The 18,625-nt window shown below is 41.5% G+C and overlaps 1 protein-coding gene across 2 annotated transcripts in view; it reads left to right on the top strand.

Moving 5' to 3' along the window:
• The window catches only part of FBN1 (fibrillin 1), a 213,841-nt gene that overhangs the window by 114,474 nt on the left and 80,742 nt on the right, over window positions 1-18,625 (top strand). For both annotated transcript variants that reach the window (XM_034783356.1, XM_034783357.1), the window contains exons 17-27: window positions 418-570; window positions 2,767-2,820; window positions 4,045-4,170; window positions 5,714-5,839; window positions 6,936-7,055; window positions 8,106-8,243; window positions 10,377-10,427; window positions 13,602-13,727; window positions 14,689-14,916; window positions 17,105-17,230; window positions 17,326-17,454. In XM_034783356.1, the coding sequence (XP_034639247.1) occupies window positions 418-570; window positions 2,767-2,820; window positions 4,045-4,170; window positions 5,714-5,839; window positions 6,936-7,055; window positions 8,106-8,243; window positions 10,377-10,427; window positions 13,602-13,727; window positions 14,689-14,916; window positions 17,105-17,230; window positions 17,326-17,454 (1,377 nt within the window). The remainder of the gene's footprint in view (window positions 1-417; window positions 571-2,766; window positions 2,821-4,044; window positions 4,171-5,713; window positions 5,840-6,935; window positions 7,056-8,105; window positions 8,244-10,376; window positions 10,428-13,601; window positions 13,728-14,688; window positions 14,917-17,104; window positions 17,231-17,325; window positions 17,455-18,625) is intronic.

The raw sequence follows: 18,625 nt of genomic DNA, 5'->3' as shown, positions 1-18,625 counted from the left end.
ATTTTGAGATGAAAGGTCCCAGAGTAATGTAAAATTATCTCTGTTTAATAACCTGGCCAAATTGTTCAGTTTTCAAAAGCTGATTTTTTTGATAGGCTATCTCTATAAGGGCTCAACTCAGTAAGCTTAATTTAGCATGCAGTAGCTATGGAGAATTGATTTTCCTCAGGATTTTCAACCCCTGTCAGGCTTACAGTGTGAGGAAGCAGAATTCTTTGCACTGAGTTGAGTGCTAAGTGATGAGAGAGGTTCTATTTGAGTGAGATCTACTGAGAAAATGATTAGTAAAAATTATATTTGACAGCTATTTCACAGTGTTTGAAATCTGGTTCTAAAGGTGTGACTGAATATATTTTGATTTATGGCATTATTCTTGTGGCTATGCTAGATCCCTGATGGATTATGTTTCTCATTTAGATACACATATGCGAAGCACATGCTATGGTGAATACAAGAGAGGTCAATGTGTTAAACCATTATTTGGCGCTGTTACTAAATCGGAATGTTGTTGTGCCAGCACTGACTATGCCTTTGGAGAACCTTGTCAGCCATGTCCTGCTCAAAATTCAGGTACAGTATGTTTAAGAAGTACGAAATTTGACCTAAACTTTTCATTGATAATTAATTTTTACAAAGGTCTCAATTCTGACAGTAAAAGTCACATACATTGATCCTGTCATTCATAAATTCCAAATCTGGAGAAGTGTAACCTTAGGTGCATGACACACACATCGCTGTGTCTTGGAACGTCTGCTACCGTGCATGTATGAAGAGTAAAGGGGTGAATATTTTTTAAGAGGCATAAATGAACACCAAGAATCTGGCCCATGATCACTGCAAGCATTATGCCAGATTTTCAAGCAACGGCCTCCATTGTTGTCAACGTGAATAACTGGACACAGTTTTGACCTCAGAATTATTTGTAGGCACATTTTAGGTAATTGAGGGTGTCTGAATAGTTAATTGCACCTTCCATTCAAGTGTCTGGATATCTAAATGACCTAAATTGTGTCCACAAATAACTGTGGGATCAGTCAAAAACATGTCTTCCAATTGTGGATGCAAAAAGGGGAGCCAGTTAAGGATACTTGAGCCTCTCACCTGAAACTCCCGAAAACAATACCGTTCACTTCTTTGGACCATAACTACACTCTGGCAAGCTTGCAATCCTGGTCATTTTCCCTGTGCAGGCACTGCTGCTAGAAAGTTATTGTAGTCAAGCGAAATGTGCCATAATATGGGCAGCGCAGAAGGATCTCAAGATAATCTGGTATCTACTTTGTAGGTGAAGATAGTTCAAGATTTTTTTGATCTTAGTTTTAATTGGCAACCTTATGTAAAGGGACAGGGAGATGTAACCAATTGGAACAAATTAGCCTAGTTTAGTTGATGTGTGCTCTTCAAAGAGACCTTGCTGTTCACCATTTGACAATAAGCTACGTTAGTTAGAATAGCAACAAAACACCGGAATGTTATCAGAGCAGGAAAGAGCCTTTCCATCAGCGCCTGTTGATACCAGGGCTCCCTTCTTATTGCACAGTACAGTTAAAATGTTTTGAAAATGTAGGGCTCAATGCCATTGACTTCTGTTTTATATTTGAATTAATTTAACAGAACATTTACACATGTGGAAGTTATTTCTTCTGGGCTCTTTTGCCCTCCTCTTCTATTGTTAAAGATGCCAACTCATGAAGGGTAAAATATAGGACATGTTCAGCTTTCAAGGCAGAAGGGAGGAGAGAATTTTTCAGAAATAAGTTATTGTTTCAGGAACTGAAGAACTTCCTCAAAGGAAGAAGTTTGTCTCTTGTTGCTCAGAAACTCCTCCCACACTAACCTTACAGCCCTGTTCTAAATGTATCCTACCCCTGTTCTAAATGTAGCCACGTGCTGACTCCAATGTGTATTAGATTCTTTTCATCGTATGTGAAAGTGGTTATGTGATTCAAGGCAGTGAAAGCAATCTATTTTAAATTTCTGTGTGTAAGATTACTTCAGGCCTAATCTTGACATGGGAGTTTTGCCAGAACAAGGAGTTCAGCAGAGTCCCTTTGCAAGATCTTTAACCCAGCATATCTTTGTTTCAATTTCTTTGGGATCAGGGAGCAAACACTCGATCCAAGTTATTGGCAGTTTTCATGAGTTAGAGCATCTGTTAAACATAGGTCTTTGGTACACAAATTAAATGGCTCGTTATAATGACAGTGGAAGACACTTTGCATGTGGCAGTACTGAAAAGAGAGAGAGACAGAGACCGACCACTAGGTATATAGGGATAGCTATTACCTAAATTAACAGCAATGTAATTATCTGGGCAGTTAGCAAAATACATATGTGGTTGAAGGTGCTGACTTGTATCTTGTAGTGATATTTAGTCTGGTTATGGCTGTGCAATGCTGTCTGAGCATTGTGAGTTCATCAGAAGAATTTAGGCATGCACAGAAACTTATGAGACTCCTTGTAAAAATGAGTTCCTGTGAGTGCCTGAAAACTTTCCCGCTTGTCCACCTTACAGTTAGGCACATATCATTTTGCCTGGATTTGTCACAAAATACACACGTGTGGCTAATTTGCATGTGCACTGTGTGTATTTTTGTTAAAATAGCCTAAAGGCGATGAGGTTTAGAGCCAGGTGATGGTAATGACATTTTTAGAGTGATGGCAAGATGCTTTGTTGCAATGGGATAATAAATCTGCTTGTAGACAACCTTGCAAACAGTTAGGTAAAACGAAACAAAAGAAACATCTATTTTTAATATTTTTCAGCTGAGTACCAGGCTCTATGCAGCAGCGGACCAGGCCTGGATTTAGAAGGAAGAGGTAAGAGCACATAACAGTATCACTTGAAATTTAGACCAGGGTAAAAGAGTCAATGTGATGAGTTACTGTACATTGTAGGGAAGTAGTGAGAGGAATGGTCTCTGAATGGTTTGCAGCATGTTCAAAGAAATAAGCCTAGGTTTAAACCCCTGGAACGCATCATTTCACTCTAATGGCTGCTCAAGCACATATGCTCATCAGGCTTACGTGGGAATGCTCTTTGGGAGTGGCAGATTTGTAAACCATGTATTTTTTACTGCAGCATTATACATTTCATTATCTAGAGAACACCAGCCTGCAGCCACACAGAACAGCAAGCCACAGTGAGCATTTAGCTTACTGGATACTTTAACATACCCATCCCCTGGGATGATGCTGGGAGGCCTGATAAATCACCCATTTGACCTTAAATGCAGGGCAGATGTTTGTAAATTGCCTCACAAATAACTGCCTTGTGATGGATTGCTCGTCATTTTCAGCACCATAGCTGTAGCAGGGAAGAGACCAACTGTGAATAGAGGGGAAAAAAGGGAATCATCAAAGAGGAAAATACTCTGTGCTGTTGATTCTCTCTTTAGCCAATGATCCCTCAGCCTCCCAATTTACCGTATATTGAGAAACTGGTACATGGCACATTCTGCAGTGGGATCAGGAGCAATGTGTGCTCAGCTGTGCATAATGCAATGACTTTATTTTAACAGTATTATGGTCCTCCTGCAGGATTGGTCAGAGATTAGCAAGTTCTTGTGATTCACTTTAAAGCCTTGTCATCTTAGAGCCAGTTCCTGCAAAGCCTTACTCTGCAAACAGTGCTCATGACTGGAGTCAGTGGGACTGTGCTGCATAGAAAGCAGGCAGTGTTCAGAAATAAGGGCCACAGAGCACTACCCTACAAGTGTAATGAAGTGGGCTATGCAGTGATTCCTTAACACTCTATATTTTCACATGGGAGAACCCTGGTTTAAGTGATTTCAAGTAATCTCCAGCTCCTGTTATTTCTGCAGGACTTCAAACACCTGTGGGTTAGCGGAGGAGGTTAGTCGCCATGAAGGCTTGGTCTTCATTCTTGGAAGGGTGACTTTCTGTATGGGAGTTCTTAATTAGAAAGGCATCTTCGTGAAAACGTGGGAACTCAATGTTCTTGATATTGAAAAATATGACTTTTTCTAGTTTAGTGAATGTGATAGTCCAAAGGAAATCATGAACTTTGTTGTGTTTGTTCAGATATTAACGAATGTGCACTGAATCCTGATATCTGCCCAAATGGAATCTGTGAGAATCTGCGTGGAACATATAAATGCATATGTAATTCTGGGTATGAAGTGGATGCAAGCGGGAAAAACTGCATTGGTATGAAATTTCCCTTTTTCCTTATCAAACCTTGATGCTTGACTGCCTCCGCCCAAGTGTTCCCTTGATCCTTCCCATCTGCTCCACTGATATTATCTGATTTTCCTCTGATCCTTCTACCTTCCTTTCTGCGCTCTCCAATGCTCTTCCTTTCCTCCAGCATGCTGTGTCCAACTTCAGTGTCCACCCCTACTTATTGCCTCTCTTCTGTCCTACCCAACTCTGACCTTCCCAGCCACTCCTCCAAGCCCACCCAGTTACTGCACCACTATGTTTCCATCCTTCGTCACAACTCTTCCCCCATTCCTCTGTAGTCTTTCCCTTGGCCCTCTCCATCTACTTTCCTGGCCTGCTTTTAATTTTCTGAGACTTTCTACTTTACTTCCCAAATCTCCCTGCCCCTTGTAACACTTCTGCCATTCCCAGCTGTTGCTTTGGCTCTCTGTTTTTCTACAGCCTTCCCAGCTTCTCTCAACACTTTTTGAGGTCTCTCTGACACGTCCAGTTCTGCCTAACTGCTCTTTGGGCCTTACTGATGTTCACCTATCCTTTATGGGCCTGTGCCACCTTCTTGCAGCTTCTCTCAAATGACCAAACTCATGCAAAGATCCCCTACGGAGTCTTGAGCTTTGGCTTCCCAAAGATCAGGTCCGCACTAGCATTTTTATTCAAATTTCCCTCCCGTGCAGCTAGTGTAGACTAGTCTCTTTCCCCACAGTATCTAACCCAGCCCAGAACAGGTCTAGAAAACATGGGGGTTTAAATGCCAGTGGTCTACCAGTAGCCAATCTAAACGAGTGCTCTCACCATTTCTACAGTCAGTGGAGCAACTCCAGCAGTGGTATGAAGGGTGAGAAATTTTGAAGAAAATTTCTAGTGCAGACGAGACCAAAGGGTGATTTTCAGCATTATGACTGTGCCAAATAGATAAATCTTTTATAAAAAGAGGAAATGGCAAAACTTCTCTTGGTTGAATATCCATTAAAATAATAGAGCACTGGGAAGGGGAGGGAGGAAGGAAAGGGATCCAGAAAAATATAAACAAGTTTTTCAAATTTTCCCAATTTTAAAAAGAATAAAATAAAATAAACAGGAAAGAATAAAATTTTCTCTAGTTGTTACCCAGGTAGTTAAAATGAATACATCTGTTATTGTTACTCTTATTTTCATGGCAGACCCTCAGTAGATAAGAAATAAAGTACAGTAATTGTAAAATAAAAGGATACATCATCTTAATTTTTTACTTTCTGGTATGACTGTAGTTATGTTTGTACTGGACATTATTTTTATTTTAAATAATTTCAAGGGCCATTCCTGTAAGTGTAAACTATTAAAGCTCTCCAAAATGCTGCTTTTTCAGTGGCTTTGTAGAACAATGCAAGGCATCTCTCTCTCTCTCCTTCTCTCTTCCCCCACCCCCCACCTCACACACGTACAGGAAGATCAGTCCTAATGAAAAGTGGCTGTTTGGAAAGGGAATTATTTCATGGACTCTTGTCAAGGCATGTTTTTTTTCTCGTAATGTTTCTAATTTTCATTGCAGATATTGATGAATGTGCATTGAACACGCTGCTGTGTGACAATGGACAATGCAGAAATACCCCTGGAAGCTTCACCTGCACCTGTCCCAAAGGATTTATATACAAGCCTGATCTAAAAACATGTGAAGGTAATTGATAACAGCCCATTACATTCTAGCTATATTAATTGCAGTTTAAAGCATTTTACCATATTACTGGAGTTCTTAGCCAGCAGTTGATATGATTTCCAGTTAAGGCAGAATAGAATAGTTATATGTTCTATTAATGGAAAGAAGCTAGTCAGTGTAAATTCAATCCATGAAAGCTTAAAATAGAATAAAATCTCCAATGCAAACTAGAGCTGTATTAATAGCCTACGGAGAACAGCATGGAGATTGCCAATATTATACCTTTGACTGAATATTAAAAAAATAAAAAAAAAATAAGCTATTTGTATTCCTGAGACAGTTTCAGGGGTAAGGTTTTAACTTCTGCTGTACAGACACGTGTCAGATTTACATAACAAAGCTTCTTTCCCTATTTATTTATTTAGTATAGGCGATGCAGGTAGTGCCGACAGTGAAGATTTTTATTATTTACCATGTAGTAATGTTGAAAATGTGCCCAGTATATTTGAAACACCAAGGGGGAGGCAGTGTCTGGCCTGAAGAGTGTGCAGTCTATAAAGACAAAGGGAAATGATGGGTGGGGGACAAGAATGCAACATATGAGGGTTAGACAACGTGATGGTAAAAACACTTGTGTCTGGTCTAAGTCAGCACTGTCCCCATCCCTACCACCAGCGGAACTGCACAAATGCTTGTGACAATAGTGGGGAAAGTGCTAGTGTTGATGAGACCCAAGTGTTTTAGAATAGGCTGTATAAGTCCAACTGAGCCAGGTGGGTCCTAGTTTCAAATCCCGTTTGAGCCACAGGCTTAACATGTGGCCAAATCACTTGACCCAACTCAGTCAGTACCGTTGTAAAACTGGGCAGTTCGACCTCACTGAAAAAAACAGATGCAGCAGCTGAGTAGAGCTTTCCTGTCAATGTAATGAGTTAGCACATTTTTTGGTCATGTATTCCATCACTCTTCCAGGAAGAGCACCATAGCTGGAAACCAAAATATCAGGAGAATTTCCTGTCGAGTAGGAAGATTCTTTCTGTTTTAGCTAGATTGAAGGAGGCCTTCTGAAGTCTTACTGGCAGCAATAGGCACTAATGTGAGTGTGTTTCTCTTCTAGATATTAATGAGTGTGAGTCTAATCCCTGTGTTAACGGAATATGCAAAAATACACTTGGCTCTTTTGCTTGTGAATGTAGCCCTGAAAGTACTTTGGATACAACAAGAACCATCTGCATAGGTATTTATTCATCAAAGATTACGTGTTCATTAGTTGAAAATGTCCGGTGACATACAAATATTGTACACCAAATCCAGAAAGTGTTTAAAAATAACTTGGATAAATAGGTTTAGGGGAAAATGTTACAGGAAAAAATGTTAAGAAAGTATTTGTTTTCACCATTATCTTGGGTACATGACTCTAGCTATTGGGAACACAATGTGCTTTTATATCAGATTTGAGAGAGAGGTGATAGATGTTGTGCATAGTATACAGATGCACAGGGCCAGCTCCTCAAAACTATACATGCCCATTTGGGTGCTTCTACAAGGGAGGCTACCAAATGGGCACAGATTATCATTTGAGGAAGGGCTAGTTTGTAATTTGAGGTGGAGCAAGAGATGCTGTGCAGGCTGTCACACCCCAGGAGTAACAAGACATTGTGACTTGGAGATACTCCCCTGAGTCACATTTCCTCCCCTGCTTCCTCCTGGCTTCTGGGAGTCAATAATTTACTGTTGACACACATCAGCAGTAAATTACTAAGCCCAACTCCTGGGCTGGCTCACCTTCTCTGGCCAGTGAGCAGGGCGGTGGAGACCCACCCTCCATTAAGTTCTCGCTTATTCTTTGCCAATCCCTGCCACCTGCTCGGAGAAGGCAGGACACTAGCTCAGCTTACTCTCATGCACCCAGTCCCAAGGATCAACTAGGAGCATAAATGGCGTTTGTTCTCCCTCTTACTGTTCTTCCTGGGTATATAATCTGAGTCACAGTAAATATAGTGCTGCAGATCCTGAATGGTGCCACTGGGATCAGTAGGCATAAAGTCAGTGGAAGTTGTAGGGGTTCAGTACGGAGTCAGGTTTCAGAATGTGGCTCAGTAGAGGGAAGTGAACAATAAGAACATTTTTAATATATTCCATTCTAATCGTGTCAGTTATAAGTTTTGCATGCTGACTTAACCATTCTATATATATATGTGTGTGTGTGTGTGTGTGTTGTGTATTTATGTGAATATATGTAATGCTAAGTACTCTGTATGGCAGCGTCTTGTGTTTTTTCCAACAGAAACTATAAAAGGCACCTGTTGGCAGACTATTGTGAATGGAAGATGTGAAATAAATATTAATGGGGCAACTCTCAAGTCCCAGTGTTGTTCCTCGCTAGGTGCTGCGTGGGGTAGCCCATGTACACCCTGTGAACGAGGTAAGATCATTGGTTTATTCTAGGGGTGGGCAAACTTTTTGGCCCAAGGGCCACATCTGGGTATAGAAATTGTATGGCGGGCCATGAATGCTCACAAAATTGGGGGTTGGGGTGTGTGGGGGGGTGAGGGCTCTGGCTGGGGATGAGTGGTTGGGGGTGCAGGAAGGTGCTCTGGGCTGGGACGGAGAGGGTGGGAGGGGGATCAGGGCTGGGGCAGGGGATTAGGGCATGGGAGGGGGTCAGGGGTGCAGGCTCCGGGCGGCGCTTACCTCAAGCAGCTCCCAGAAGCAGTGGAATGTCCCCCCTCCAGCTCCCACATGGAGGCGTGGCCAGGCAGCTCTGTGTGCTGCCCCGTCTACAGGTGCCGTCCCTGCAGCTCCCATTGGCCACGTTCCCCGAGCTGCGAGGTGGTGCTTGGGTGGGGGCAGCTGTCTGCCCCTCCCCATAGGAACTGGAGGGGGACATGCCACTGCTTCCAGGAGCCACGCAGAGCAGGACAAGCCCCCAGCTGGAGTGCCAGAGCAGGGCAAGCCCCAGACTCCACTCCCCGGTGGGAGCTCAAGGGCCGCATTAAAACATGTGGAGGGCTGGATGCGGCCCCCAGGCTGTAGTTTGCCCACCTCTGGTTTATTCTAACAGTCCACCTATTCCTGTTTAACAACTGTGATAAGAGTCATATTAATGGTTCTTCTTCCTCCTCTCCTCTTACATTTTAATGTATAAAGTTACCGAAATGCATGAATACCCTAGTATTCTCCTCTTACATTTTCATGTATAAAGCTACTGAAATGCATGAATACCCTAGTATTTCAGTCAGATGGGCTTGGTATAACAGGTCTAAGCCTACAAAAAAGACAAGTGATTGAGATTTCCAAAATTATTTGGCACCTAATTTACACTTTTAATGACTAAAACAGAGGCCAGTGACCATTTGTGTACCTATGGCACATTAAAAAGGTGTAGTAGACATGGTCTTAATTTCTAGATACGTAGGGTCAGCTCTGCACAAATGTTACACATTGTGGGTGTGGCCAGTAGGGCAAGGAGATCAGTTGTCATTGGCTGGGACCTACAAAGCTACTTCTGTGCCTTGCCTGCCCTATTAAGAGATGGTATAAAGTTGTAGGTGTACAACAACAGGCACGTATAGCAATTAGGCACACCAATGCTCAGTATTTCTGAAAATTTCAGCCAGCTCTGTTTAGAGTCAGGCCAACAACACTTCCATAGCAGCCAGGCATAGGTTGGTAAAATTTGCATTACAAAATAATGTTGCTCACCTTTTTCCCACCCAGCATGGAAAAGAGTCAGTGTAATGCTTGAGGGTCACCAGTTGGTCATACAATGTCCTGAACTTGGAGCTTTAGGTTAATATGTTGTGCAATTAGATTTGAAGGACTGGACCACACCTACATTCTGTGATACTTCATATTGCTGTACTATAGTTTGTCTTAATTCGTGATATAGGGACCCTGCCAAGGCAGCATTAGATGGATGGCTCCAGAGCTCCCACTGAAAGGTTAGCAGACATATGGACCTTAGAGTAGTAATGGAGGTTTTAGCCCCTGTTGTAACAAACCCTGGTTTACTTAATAACACAGTGAATCCTACATCTGAGGAAAGATGTGTTGAGATCCTTGTCTATTTGCTTGATAATCAGATCTAAGTGTTCAGTGGAAATACTCTGATGCAGAGAAAGGTGGATAACCCAGACATTTAAAGAGGATCCTGCTCTCTAAGGCTGAAACGTGCATACTGTTGAAGTCTCTGCATTAAATTCATCCATCAAACTTCACTGGAAACTCTTACACCAGTGGTAAATGTGGCTCTAGGAGCTCAATGACTATAATGTATTGTGACTCCTGTTGGGTAACGTTTTAATGTATTTAATTGCTGTGAATGAAGCTGGAGTCATTTAACTCCACCTTTAGTTTAGTTTGGTTAGTGAGGAAAGGGTCCATTCCATTGTTAACGTAGCTATCCTATTCTGTGACTTTATCATCTCAGAAATTACTTTCCAGACGCCCATATTTTTCATAGGAAGAAATGTTACTGTTTTGGGTCTTCTTTTTTGTTAATAAAGTAAATCATACGCTGTACGCTGAAAGTTCATGTTTGTTTATTTATTTACAGACCCAATCTGTTCAAAAGGATTTTCAAGAATAAAGGGAACATTATGTGAAGGTATTTACTGTTACTTTCAAACATAAATCATGTTTTGAATGATGAAATGCTGGTGTTTAGGTTTAATGTTTGCTATGGAAGAACAGAGCTAAATTCATCCTTGATGTTACTCTAGTGGCCTCATTAGATTTACACCTGGGGTTAATATGGTCTCACTGGGTGATATATGACAATGACATAGACTGATGCTACTCACTCAGAATGCACATCTTTGCAAATATAAGCTAGAATGGTCTATGGAGATGGGTTCTGTCTTTTCTAATATTGTTTCTGATTGTGGAGTAAAATACTGGGTCAAAATAAAATGCATCCTGTGTCGTAATAACAATTAGAGAAGTGGAGCATTATGATATAACAATAGGATTTTATCATTAAAACACTCCATAAGCACATACAAATAAAATAGAATTGTAAAAAGGAATTTAAAATCAAATTTAAATAATTTATTTTTCTTTTTTAATAATTTCTAGCTTTAGATTTCAGTCATTCTCTTGTTGTTATATAAGAAATCTGTCTCAGGTCACGGTAAAACATTAATTCAAGAAAAGGTTGGTTTTTAAAACTTTTTTTTTTTGCAGTGTGTGAGATCATCACATATTGTGCAGTGAAAATGTAAAGCCCCAACGCCCTTTTCCCTCCTTATTATGGATTAATTTGAACCCCAGCCAAAAAACTGTACTGTATATTTCCCTACCATGCACAAGCTCAGAGAGTCTCAAATTGTAGCAGGTCATCATGACTGACACAATCTGACATGACACTGCAGTTAAAATATTTTAAAAACAAATTATTCCCATATGTGGCTTCTAGAAAGAAGCACTTTTTTGACAAATGAACAAACTAAACACAACCAAAAAATCAAATAAGTAGAACACCCCCACATGTATCCTGCGCTTTCCAAGTGGTGACTGAATATCTTGGCACTTCTATACCCCAGACCCACTGTATAGAACTTCTCTGACCTCAGCAATACTTTCTGGAGTGTGTAAGTGAAAGAAGGTGGGGGGGAAGTGGCCCCACCTATCTCTATTCACGAGGAAACACTTAGAACATTTTCAACACTGCTGGGATGGAAATTTATTAATCCAAGATGTGAACACTATGCTTTCAGCATTTATTTTACCAGCACTTTAGTTTACAACTGTTACATGCTTTAATCCTTATCATTCCAGTGGTCCAAAATAGCCCAAACTTTCTCACACTAGTTATCCTGGTTCCTAACGTATTAAAGTAGCATTTGGCTTCCACCAACATAAGGACTGTTCAAATCAGAGAATGCAGGGAAAATATTTGCCGAGGAAATGTATTGGGGGGGAGGGGCCAAATGGTAATAGTGGCTTCCCAAGGTGATATTCGCTCCTCCCCACGCACGGTTTGTGTAAAATGGGTTTTGTGCAGGGAAATAAGTTGAGGCGAGTGGGATGGAATTAACAACATGCCTCCAACCCACAGACAAACCCTGAAGCTGAAAGTGTCCACAGGTCATCTGCCACTTTGGACAATGAAGTCTGTTCCATTTGTTTCACATAATCATGGATCCAATGATCTTACTTCCCAGCCATCATGGAGCTGTCACATACCCCTCTGGAGTGTGCAAGAAATGCAAAGGTCCCCTAGTGGCAGCTCTGGCCACACTGCCCTCCCCCACCAGCTCAAGAGTCTTGCGTAGGCTATTTCCCTACTATGAATTTCACCCTATAAGCCTAATAAATCCAGTATTGCCAACCCCAAAAATTAACACCCCAAAAATCAGGAGATTTTTTTAAAAAGATGATGTATTATGGGTCTGTCTGTCTTTTGATTGTTGAATTCACTCTGCCCTCCCCCAACATGTGTGACAGGTTAGTGTTGCCACTGTTCCCAAACGTATTAAGGTGATTTTGGCCCCTGGTGCAGGAGCTCTCACCTCCATGTCTGCCTGACCCCTGGCTCACAGGAGGGGAAGAGATAATCCCCCTGCGCTGCTGGACTCTTTCGGCTTCCTCCTTCCCTCCCTCCAGTGAGAATGGTGTTGGCTGCCTGAGGGGATGGGCGGAAAGCTCTGCCCGAAGCAGCTCCATGAGGGGTTCTTTCCCAGGAGGAGGTAATGGAGAAGGCAGCCAGTCAGTGGAGTTTTACCTCAGAAATTGATATTCATAAGTGTTCTGGAGCCCTGTCAAAGCCAGCCTGGCTCCAGCATAGGCCAGACTCACCTCACTCATGAAGATATTGCGAGAGTCGGCAATGCTACAAATCTGAGCGACCAATTCCCTGGCTTCGCTCTCTGACTGCACAATGCAACTACAGGTTGTAAGAGCCTTTCCAGTCTAACCTCCTGTGTTTGCTCCCTCCTAACTTGTTTACATTTCTGATGCTTCATCTCGGCCTCTAATTTAATTTCCAAGACAATTTTCAACAAAAACGGTCAAGCTATTTTTGTGCGAAATATGGTATGTTCCACAAAAGGAGGAGGTGGAAGGACATTACACGCCATTTATTTATATTCAGGCTCAGGCCATCCTAGTTCAGCAGGCTGAATTATGCTTTACACCTCATCATACAAAATAGTACAGCGTTTACCTCTTAAAAAATACAATTCAGATGCTTATACATAATCAAGTTAAATTCCATGCTCACCAGGCATAGGTTCAGGAACTTAAATTAATCAGTAATGTTACAAGTGGTTGAAAAAGCTATCGTGCCAGATTTTTAAAAGTATGTAGGTGCCTAAAGATGTCGATAGGTGTCTAGCGGGATTTCCAAAAGTTCCTAAACATTTGCATAATTTTGTTTTGATGGGAGTTAGACACCTAGATACTTCTGAAAATTCCACTAGATGACTGACTGCATCTTTAGGCACCTGAATACTTTTAAAAATCTGTCTCATAATGAACATGCAGTAGGACAGCTTTTTTCAGTGACCTAATTTTGTTTTATTTATGAACCTGATTTCAATAGACATATCAAAGGTGCAATTGACAACACTTTTTTAATATGTTTTAATCAGTGGCAGGGGGCTGTAATTAATTAGTTTGGTCTGATTTGCATAGGAAATCCCAAGAGTTTGGAATTTTGCCAGACTTTGCAGATTGATACATAGTCATTCCTAAAATGGAAGTGTTAAAATGTTATATTTTTCTAATTGGGTATGTTTGTTGCATTGATTTTCATTTTTATAATTTTGTCTGGAAATAGATGTAAATGAATGCGAAGTGTTTCCTGGGGTTTGTCCGAATGGTCAGTGCGTCAATACCTTGGGTTCCTTTTTTTGCCAGTGTTCCAGTGGAATGGTTTTAGATGCCTCTGGACGGACATGTCTTGGTAGGTATTAAGCTATTTTACAGGGTTTTTTTCATGTTTGGGGAGGAGGAAACCCAAATCTCAGTATGTCAAACAAAGATTTGCATTCCATACTTTCTTGTAAATAGGGGAATAGATTTTATTCATAATCATTTTGAAATGGGATCAGTAATGGTGTACAGAGCCATTCAACTCCAGGTTGCCAGTTGGAACTTGGACTAGGTAGCATAGTTAGTGACCAAAACTCATCTGATGGGGGGTCAGAAACTTATGTGGTCCATTTCCCACAGGGCAGGTGTCAATGTTATAACCCCCCCAGCAAATTTGGCCATGTTTGGCAACCTTTATTGGTTGGCCTCAGCAAGAAGTCAAGGATAGAATGGATGTGGAGACTAGTCCCACTCATCCCCAGAGGCGGTCCCTCCAAGCCAGGGCTGAGGTACACATGAGTTTGAGAAAGCCTGTACTGCTTCTCCCATTCTACATCTCTTTGTGGGGAAAGTCCAGAAAAAGACTTCCATTTCAGGTGCTAACTATAGACTTCATCCGCAGTGTATTCACCTCGTTTTAACAGCAAATCTTCAAGTTTTGTTGGACAAAGACAGGTTATGGCAGAACTGGAATGCTTGAGGCCCTCTCTTCCCTGATCCAAAACTGACCTCAAATGCTCAGGCCCATTTCCTGGAAAGTTTTAGGCCTATTAAATCTGGAAATGTTAATTCCAGAGCTTAGTGCCAGTAATTCCAGTGAAAAGAGCTGTGTGGTATTTCTGGCATCCTCCTGATCTGAGGAAATGGAGCAAGCCCTACTGAGAAGGGATTCTGGGAGAAGATTCTTGTGTTTATGTTGTCCCTCCAGCCCCCCAGTGAGGCAGATTTTTTTGTCACATACACATAAATTCAAACACTTGTGCTCATTAAACACACACATATGGATGTGCACACATAATTTTTCATCATCTCACTATTTAATTACCCAACAGACATTCGCTTGGAGACTTGCTACTTGAAGCATGAAGATGAAGAATGTACATTACCGATAGCAGGCCGGCACCGAATGGATAGTTGCTGCTGTTCTGTTGGTGCAGCATGGGGCCTTGAATGTGAGGAATGTCCTGTGAAGACAACTCCTGAATTTGAAACTCTTTGTCCAAGAGGACCTGGATTTGCTAGTAGGGGAGAGATTATAAATGGAAAGCCATTCTTTAAAGGTATGTAAGGGGGTTTCAGTTCATTTGTAAAGCCATTGAGGGATACATCTTGATGGCATTCCTTAGTTTTTACTCTTTTCTTACTCAGGTTAAATTCCTATGGACTTGAAGTCTGCAGGAGTTAGGGCTTAAAGATGGAATGATTACTGAGTAAGGACATTCGGCCAGATTTTCAAAGGTATTTAGGCACCCTAAGATGCAGATAGGAGCCTAGTGGGATTTTTAAAAGTGCCTAAGCAGCTAACTCCCATAGATTTCATTGGGAGCTGGGCCCTTAACCTACTGTAGGCACATTTGAAAGTTCCACCAGGTGCCTGTCTGCATCTTTAGGCACCTAAATTCCTTTGAAAATCTGGCCCCGGCCCCTTATAAATTGAAACAAAATGAGTAGCCAACTTTGGAATTGTTATAGAACCACTGCTTACTGCGCCTGATACATATGCTTAAATTGCCTTGGAAATCAAGGGAGAAAGAGACTCTCAACACTTTGAAAATCCTTGCACAACTGTTGAAGGAGGAGGGAGAAACATACCATGTTCTGTAAAGATAGCTTCAGCCATGCAAAAGTGAACCTACACTAGAGTCTGAGTCATGGAGTTTGTTGGCCAAATTGTTATATTCTAATGGTAGAAACAGCAAATGAAGACTTCATTCATTTAGGTCATGTTGTGACTCTGTGCGGTAAATTTCCAGCATTAATGGGAGTGTGGTAGTGCCATCTTGGCACCTCATTCTGAAAGCTTCTTCCCTTGGTTACCAGTTAGATTAAGCAACATGGTATCAAAAGTGAAAGTGGATGTGGATGTGTTTGGGAAAAGGCATTTAAAGAAACTAGTTAACCGAAAACCCAAATGCTTTAATATTTGAAAGGAAGGGAAAACACAAATGAGAATGACAATTGGTGGTGGTTGTTTTGGGATCAGTTTTATAAACAGTTACCAGGCTATTAATTATCCATAAAGAAGTGTAACATATGCTTTTGTTTAGGGTAATTATATTTTCTCTGACTCACGGAAGTCTTATTTTTTTCAGAAATCAGGGGATGGAGTGGTTCTTTTGGCCACTAAGGGCATGACCCAGTGCCCTCTGAAGCTAATAAAAGTCTTTCTGTTGACTTCAGTGAGCCCTGGATCAAACTCTGTTAGATAAAGGAGGAAAATTAGCCTTTAGTGACAAAAGAAACTGGGGGTCAGCTTTATGTGTGTTAGTGCTTTGCATTACTATGTAGGTAAATCTCAGTATGAATTCTTGTTGCGGTCTCCAGGCTGTGAAAGAGGTGGGAGTATGATAGATGTGATACACTGAACTCTGAAGGTAGTGAGTCCTTTGTACTGCTCACATGATGGCCCCTTATTGCAAGTTTTAGGGGGTATGCAGACCTAGTTCTTGCTGTCATATGCATGGAAAGTGGTTTATAGGATCTTAGTAATGTGGTCTGTTAAGATGATGTGAAGTCAAGACTTTAGATCACTGGTTGTCTTAGTGCCAAATCCTGCCTCCCAGCAGCCCTGTATTTTATGGTGCAGGATCATAGAAGGAAAGGAGCTGAGAGGTATATGGAGCTTGAATAGCTTTGCATTGAATGAAGGCCTCTGTTAGAACCTAGTTACATAGCAAATGCTGCTAATCTTACTGTTACTTCAGTATTGGTTCACAGAGTTCCACTCTCCCTAGTAACTCAATGTGTGAAGACACTTCACTCCACCTCCTACTGACAGCATCATCTGTGAAGGTCTTTGTGTTCATCTGTAAAATCATAAAAAGGGAATGAACTACTTTAAATAAATACACAGGATCCAATTTTCAAAAGATCCTCACTCAAATCATTCTCTACATTTGTTACTGTGTGTTGCAAATACATTCTTTTTCACATAAATTCTTTTTGTTCCCATATGTCCAAATGAAATTTGAACAGGCTGTACCTCATTTCCCCCGTCTGTGAAATAGGAATAATAATACATGCCTAGTTTTGTAAAGCGCTTTTGAGATCTGTGGATGAAAAGGGCTATATAATTGCTTACATGTTGTCATTCTTATTTGAATGTAGTGGTTTGCATGCACAAAATTGTAGTTGCAGCTTTTGAGAAGCTGGATTTAGAATTTTACTAACCTGAATCTCTTTTAGTGAAGTTTTACTAAATTGGATGGTTACTAAAAATAACCAAACCTTTCTTTGTCTCATTTTTAGATATCAATGAATGCAAAATGATCCCAAGTCTTTGTACCCACGGAAAATGCAGAAACACCATTGGCAGTTTTAAGTGTAAATGTGACAGCGGATTTGCACTTGATTCTGAAGAAAGAAATTGTACAGGTAAAAGTCTTACCTGGTAGCTTTCAGAACATTGTCTTGAAAACACAGATGTTGAATTATATTTTAACATGCATTTAAAATTATTTGTATTTCAGATATTGATGAATGCCGCATATCTCCTGATCTCTGTGGCCAAGGCATCTGTATCAATACCCCAGGGGACTTCGAATGTCAATGTTTTGAAGGCTATGAAAGTGGATTTATGATGATGAAAAACTGCATGGGTATGTTTTAAATCATATACCAAAGATGGGGCACAGAGTCTATATATTGGGATTGGTTTTGCAAAGCCTTGTTAGTCAGGTTTTGTTTTGGAAACTGAAACAGGACTGGTTTCCTGATTTGGTTTCCAGATCTAGCTTCCATATTACTGGGAAGGCAAATAGAAGATTCTGTTTTTGTTCCATTTGCACAGTGGGTAAATGAGGCTGGTTTTGGATTTGCAGAATCTTATTAGTCAAATCCATCAGTTGGGTCTTGGTTCATTTTATCTGAACCACTAACATTTAGGGGCTGGGTTTGGGAGAGGATTAGGATAGAAGATCCTGGGCTTGGCCTGTCTCCACTCAAAGGATTGTTATTCCAACATCCTCTATGCTCATTGGGTTTTGTGCTTGAAATTTTCAGTTAAAAATAATGAAAAGTAAATATTGGTACTTAACTCGTTTCAGGGTTGATCCTAAAGTGGGTGCTTAGGATTCACCTCAAGAATGAATTTGCTCTCTGTAGGCCTCTTTAGGGGACCAAAGCACAAATGCACAAAGGGCAGAGATTCTCAGTTCATCCCCAAGATCCCCATCTCCCAGTTGGCAGCACAGCACTGCATAGCATGATTAGTAGCAGCTTTTGTTGTTGTTTTTTTTACTATGTATCATCACTGTTAGTCAGACTGCCCTGAGTTACCCTGGTGTAAATCAAGAATAACTTTATGGAAAATGAGAGCAGAATGTGACTCTTTGGGGTGGGGGAGATGGGCAGGGACGGGTGGCCGGGGGCAAGGAGGGGCTCAATTCAAGCACTGAAAAGCTCCAATATTAGGGTTACCATTCGTCCGGATTTACCCGGACATGTCCTCCTTTTGTGTGCTAAAAATAGCGTCGGGGGGAATTTGTAAAGCACTCACAATGTCCGGGATTTCCCCCTCCCCGGGCAGAGCAGAGCGAGCGGCTGGGAGGGCTGCAGGAAAGTCCCGGGCTGGACTCCGGAGCAGCTTCCTCCTCCCACCCCCACCCCCCCTGCATTCTGAGCCGGCCGGCAGCTCCTCCTCCTGCAGCCCGCTCCGGCAACCCTGTGCAGGGCCAGGGACCGGGTTTTGTGTTGTGCAGGGGAGCTCAGCCATGTGTCCGGCTGGCACAGAGCCCAACACCCTGTTCTGAGCAGCAGGGTAAGGGGGGG

This window comes from Trachemys scripta, chromosome 10 (genome assembly GCF_013100865.1).
Source record: "Trachemys scripta elegans isolate TJP31775 chromosome 10, CAS_Tse_1.0, whole genome shotgun sequence".
NCBI classification, from domain to species: Eukaryota; Metazoa; Chordata; order Testudines; family Emydidae; genus Trachemys; species Trachemys scripta.
The sequence above is the reverse complement of the archived record's forward strand: the minus strand, read 5'-3'. Positions and strand labels throughout refer to the sequence as shown.